Genomic DNA, 6,000 nt, shown 5'->3' on the forward strand with positions numbered 1-6,000 from the left:
TACTTAGACCCCAATTTTGAAATCAATATTATACATATATATATATATATACATATATATATATATAGCTTAGCAGCCCCCCAATCAAATATCTCTCTGTAGTCAAAACATTTAAAGAAAGCAAAATAATATACATAATCCAGACTCTCTGCATATGTTCCATTTTTATGTGGATTTTTTTTTATTTTACTACCTTAATCTATTACTCTCTGTACTCTGTCTCTTTAAAGACTGTTTTTTTTCTATATTTCTTTTTTCTCTCTCTCTCTCAAGCCTATGTACATTTTTTAAAGGACTGTGACCCATTCAGAAGTTTATTTCTGTCTGAATATGTCTTTATTGCATATCTATTATTATTTTTCTAAATAGGAGCACTTTAAAATGGTAAACAGTCTACTTATTGCAGCCCTGGAATCTGTCTCTGTCTCTCTCAGACATTCAATATGGTGGAGGTAGTTCACTGCCAGCTCTGGGACTGGTGGGTAGGAGCTGTCCTCATTACCTCAACTCTGGATACCACCATGCATCATATAAAGGCTTTTTATATGAGTAAAAGCGCTAAATCTTCCATTCAATGCTCTATGCAGCCTGGAAATATCTCTGTGTATGGTGGCAGGAATCTGGCATGCTTTCCTGCCTGGGTACATCAAGCAGAGCTGATCTAACTGTTTGCCCAAGTGTGGAGTGCTGAGCTGTGGGCATTGTCTCAGCTACTTTTATCCCAACCCCAAGTGACACAAAAGCATCTGGATCTGATGTGGGTGGTAGGCATCATCCCCAAATGTTCATTGGGTGCCATTCTGTAGGCAGAGGTTGCTTGTTTATTCCTTGGCCACCCAAACTCAAAATAATCACGCAGAAACTCTATTAATTAAAACACCATTTGGCCAATAACAACCATATTTCTTTTTAGTTGGCTCTTATATCTTAAATTAACCCATCTCTATTATTCATTGTATTACCACAAGGCTGATGGTTTACTGGTAAGATTTCAGGGTGTCTGTCTCCTTCAGTAGCTACATGACATCTCCCAGACTCCACATCCTACCTTCCACCATTTAATTTTGTTTTCCTGCCTAGCTCTATTTTGCCCTGCTATAGGCCAAAACAGCTTTATTCATTAACCAATAAAAGCAACACATATACAGAAGAACTTCACACACACAAAAACACACACATATACACACAGAGAAAGGGATTAAAAATAAACTTTCTAAATCCTAAGAATTATAAGATTTGAGTAATTTCAAACATAAAACCATAAGTAATTATATATAATATATATGTAGTTACTGATTTGGCTCTCTTTTTAAGATTATTCTGTTCACTTTGTATATATGAAAAAGAGAAACAGGGGGATTAATGAGCTTACAGAAAATGGCTTCAAAAATACCAAAGTAGAATTATCTGTACTGACTCCATCTCCAGTCTAGACTATATTTGAGTGACAAGATTTGGCTTCAGTCCCTCAGTATCCTCTTTTAATCTCATTGTAATTTCTGGACACTGTATATCTCAAAAGAGTATGTCTGGTTACTCAAGCCACTCTGTTTTGTAGGTTAAATGCAGCGTCTATCTTATAAATGTAAATTACACATTTTTTCAAGCCAACTCTCTTTCATTATTTCCAGTCATATAGACCAACGAGTGATTACTATTTTCATTTTTAGCTCCAACATCAGAGTATTTTTCTTTATGGTAGACACTTAATGTTTGTTTCTGAAGTAATTGAAAAGCAGTTATGTGACCAATGGAGCAGGTAACTTGTGTCAAAAACATAGAACAGAGATCATACATTGATATTTGGATTTCGGTCTCTATTTTGGGGAGAAAATGAAATTTCTCTCTGTCTCTGTCTTTCTCTCTGTCTTTCTCTCTGTCTCTGTCTCTGTCTCTGTCTCTCTCTGTTTGTGTGTATGTGCTGAGATCAAGAGAAGAATATAATGTGCTTGGGTACCTTTTTAGTATCCCTAACATTATTTTACATTATTTCAGAATTCAACAGCCTTTGTATGAGGATCATAAGGTACTTGCTGACTGCAACACAAGGTGTAGCTGCTTAAATAAAACGTGGGATCCAGTGTGTGGAGACAACGGCCTATCGTACATGTCAGCCTGCCTTGCAGGCTGTGAGAAGTCTGTTGGAACAGGAATCAACATGGTAAACACGCTTTCAGTGTTCTGGGCTGATGTTTTGTGTGCTGCATTAATATGTGCTATGATCAAAGGTCAAATCTTCTGAAAAGCAAAAATTAGCCCACGCTTAAAATAATTAATAAAATTTTGAATAAAGCTAACAACTCCAGCTTCTGGCAATCTGACACTCAATCTGACCTTCCTCAGGCATCAAATATACATGCTTTAATACACACAGATACAGAAGCACAGACATAAACAAACAAAAATTAAAACTTTAAAATACAAAGTCTGTCCTTTTTGTAATAGGGTCTCATGAAGCCCATGCCTATCTTAAGCCAGTTATGCAGTTGAGGCAGGCAGAAAACTTATCTTTCCATATAATGAGATTCTTTCATTCATTTATTTATTGCAGTTGAGTGTGTGTGTGTTTGTGTGTGTGTGTGTGTGTGTGTGTGTGTGTGTGCAGGTGCATGTGCATATGGAGGTCAGAAGACAACCTCTGCTGTGGACTCTCAGGTCCCAACTACTTTTTGCTTTTGAGACAGGATCTCTCTGTCCTGCAATTTGCTGATTCTGTTAGGCTGCCTGTCAAGTGAGCCCCAGGGAGTCACCTGCTCCCTCCTGCAGAGCACCAGTGTTGTGAGCACTTTTTCTACACATGCATCTTTCACATGTGTGCTGGGAATGAGAACTCAGGTCCTCATTCCTGTGCAGGACTTTGCAAGCTGTGCTGTCTCCACAGCCCCACATCACTACAGCTTAGCAGACAGTTAAGCATTTTTTCCTTGCCTCAAACATGTTATAATACTTACAGAGTTGGCTGCTAATCAAAATGAAATATAAATTTTGATTTTTAATCAGATTAAGAAATACAACAATTATTTAGGTTCTCTAGGATCACACACTATAGACTCAAAGTTTTTTGTTTATGACTAGAATCCACTAATGGGTGAGTACATACCATATTCATTTCTTTTGGGTCTGGGTTATCTCACTCAGGATAGTGTTTCTACTTCCATCCATTTGCATGCAAAATTCAAGATGTAATTGTTTTTTACTGCTGAGTAGTACTCTAATGTGTATATGTGCCACACTTTCTTTATCCATTCTTCCATTGAGAGGCATCTAGGTTGTTTCCAGGTTCTGGCTATTACAAATAATGCTGCTATGAACAGAGTTGAACATATGCTTTTGTAGTATGATTGGGCATCTCTTGGGTATATTTCCAAGAGTGGTATTGCTGGATCCTGAGGAACAGTGTGCCTGAACTAATGGGAGCTCACCAAAGCCAGCTGGACTGGGACTGAACGAGCATGGGATCAAACTGGACCCTCTGAATGTGTCTGGCAATTGGGGCAGACTGAGTAGCCAATTATAATGGCACTGAGCTTTGTCTCTACTGCATATACTGGCTCTTTGGGATCCTAGTCTATTTGGATACATACCTTCCTAAGCCTGGATGGAGGAGGGAGGGCCTCCTCCACAGGGCAGGGTACTTTGTCCTTTCTTAGGACTGGAGGGTGAGTGGGGGAGCGGAGGGAAGTGAGAGAAGGGGTGAAAGTGGAAATTTTGATTCCTATTATTTATAAAGTAATAATAAAAAATCACCTGAAAACAAACAAACAAAAACAAAACAACAAAAGGAAATACAACAATTTAAAAAGTATTGACTTTTTGTTGAAATAAACTCTAAACTCTTCTTCTTGGGGACATGACTTTATTAGTAAGCATGCAATTTGATAGTATTCCATCAGCACTCTGAAAGACTTGATACTAAGGTCAAACCAAAACAAAGCAGTATTTATTTACTTTTTTAAAAATTATGTTCAGTCTAGAATGTTGACTCAGCAGGTACAGGCATTTGTCACCAAGTGTTACCATTAGAACTACATCCTGGGGCCCTGCAGGAGAGAAGAAAAGAACTAACTCCCATAGCTTAACCCATGCCTTCTACATGTTTTCCATGGTACTTATGTATTCAGACATAGACAGATACATACACAGACATATGTAAGCATACCTAAAAGAAAAAAAACAAGCAAACAAGAAAATAAATATAAAAAAAAACCAAAATGTTCTTTCAGGATAATTGATTCTTTGAAATTTCTACATATTTAGAAAAACAAAGCAATTTATTAAGAATATCTCTTTGTATTTTATGATAGAATTCTGAGATACCGAAAGCAAAAAAGCAGTGGTAATGGTTAATAAAAATGGAAAGAAACCTCTATTTTACTTCTTATTTTTTATTTAATGGTGTTTGTGCTCCGACTTGGTCCTTGTTCTTTCTTAGAGGAAGTGCACTTCCTCTAAGATATATCATTGGTCCTGAGATTCTTCATTTTGATCAAAATATCCTTGTAAGAGACATTGAAGCTTTATGCCCAATATTTTTCTTCTTTAAATAATACATTTTTTTCCACAGGTTTTTCATAACTGCAGCTGCATCCAATCTTCAGGAAGTTCATCTGCAGTCCTTGGGCTGTGCAACAAAGGTCCTGACTGTACTGTAAAGCTGCAGTACTTTTTAATATTGTTATCAATTGGCAGTTTCATCTACGCACTAGCAACCTTACATGCCTATATGGTTTTTCTGAGGTAATAAGGAACTCTTTCATTTAGCTTTCTCTCTTTCCTTTTTAGTAGTGTGTGCATATGTGAGTGTATGTTGTGTGTGTGTAGCGGTGGGGGGGGTAAGAGCACACGGAGGTCAGAAGACAATGCTGGGGAATCAGCTCTTCCTGTTATTCTTGTTTTTGAGGCAATGTCTCCCTTACTTTTTCTGCTGCTGTGCTAGTTGTATACTCTAGCCTACCTGATTCTTAAGCTCCCAAGGAATTCTGTTTTCTCCTCTTTCACTACGGAAATGCTGGGATTCCAGATGCATGCCTCTGCATTAGGATTTTTTAATTTTATATTTCTACATATGTTCCTGGGTTCTTGGGATTAAACTTGGGTAATTTAGCCTCTGTGGCAAACACCTTTACACTCTGAGTACCCTATCAATGCCATTTAGAATTTTTGGTCACTTATTAAAATTCTATTTCCCAGGACAGACCCTTGTAGTCATGGTTCTTAGAACCTCAGTGCTCTGAGATACCTTTATCAAGACTCTTATACTGAGCGTTGCTATATTTAACAGTATTTTAAAGTTTGCTGTAATATCCCCCCCTTCTCTTTTCTATTTTCTCCATTTATACCTTAAGCCTACTTGAATGGATGTCTTGTATTGGCAGGCAGAGAGTATTTGTCGAACACTCATTTTCTATGACTTGGTTGTCAGGTTTTGAAATCCTCTATGTAAATATCATCCTGAACTCAACCTTCCTTTAACAAAAACCATAAATGCAGTATTACATACACTATAACAAGGAGGTACATGAATACAATTGTAGGTACTCTCTAACTATGGGATACATTAATGCCATAATTGATACTCAAATTTTTAAATAAAGTAAGGAATAGTAGAGTCATGTTTCAAAGTTTTTAATATTTATCAGTTATCAGTTACTATTTCTAATCTAGCAAACTTCACATGCACTAACAATTGGAAAATGTAAATCAAATTTAGAAGCAAATTTAACTATGGTATGTGATTCATAACATTTTATCCTTAAAGAATGGACCAAGCTTCTCACTCCTCCCTTCCCTTCCCTGTACTATTTTCTGTTACTTACCCTACATTTCCTTTCCACCCCATCACCATCTCCTTCTTTCCTAAATCCCTTTGCTCTTTCCTGCTTCACTTCCCTCCTATTCTCCCTCTTCTCTTCTCTTCTCTTCTCTTCTCTTCTCTTCTCTTCTCTTCTCTTCTCTTCTCTTCTCTTCTCTTCTCTTCTCTTCTCTTCTCTTCTCTTCTTT

General features: G+C 37.1%; 1 protein-coding gene across 4 annotated transcripts in view; it reads left to right on the forward strand.

Moving 5' to 3' along the window:
- Nucleotides 1-6,000, forward strand: part of LOC126497319 (solute carrier organic anion transporter family member 1A5-like) — a 68,587-nt gene that overhangs the window by 54,190 nt on the left and 8,397 nt on the right. For all 4 annotated transcript variants that reach the window (XM_050135286.1, XM_050135288.1, XM_050135289.1 and 1 more), the window contains 2 exons: nucleotides 1,996-2,161; nucleotides 4,565-4,737. In XM_050135286.1, coding sequence (XP_049991243.1) covers nucleotides 1,996-2,161; nucleotides 4,565-4,737 — 339 coding nt within the window. The remainder of the gene's footprint in view (nucleotides 1-1,995; nucleotides 2,162-4,564; nucleotides 4,738-6,000) is intronic.

Source organism: Alexandromys fortis, unplaced genomic scaffold (assembly GCF_014885135.2).
Source record: "Alexandromys fortis isolate MF-2015 unplaced genomic scaffold, M_Fortis_MF-2015_v1.1 scaffold_21, whole genome shotgun sequence".
In the NCBI taxonomy this organism is placed as follows: domain Eukaryota; kingdom Metazoa; phylum Chordata; class Mammalia; order Rodentia; family Cricetidae; genus Alexandromys; species Alexandromys fortis.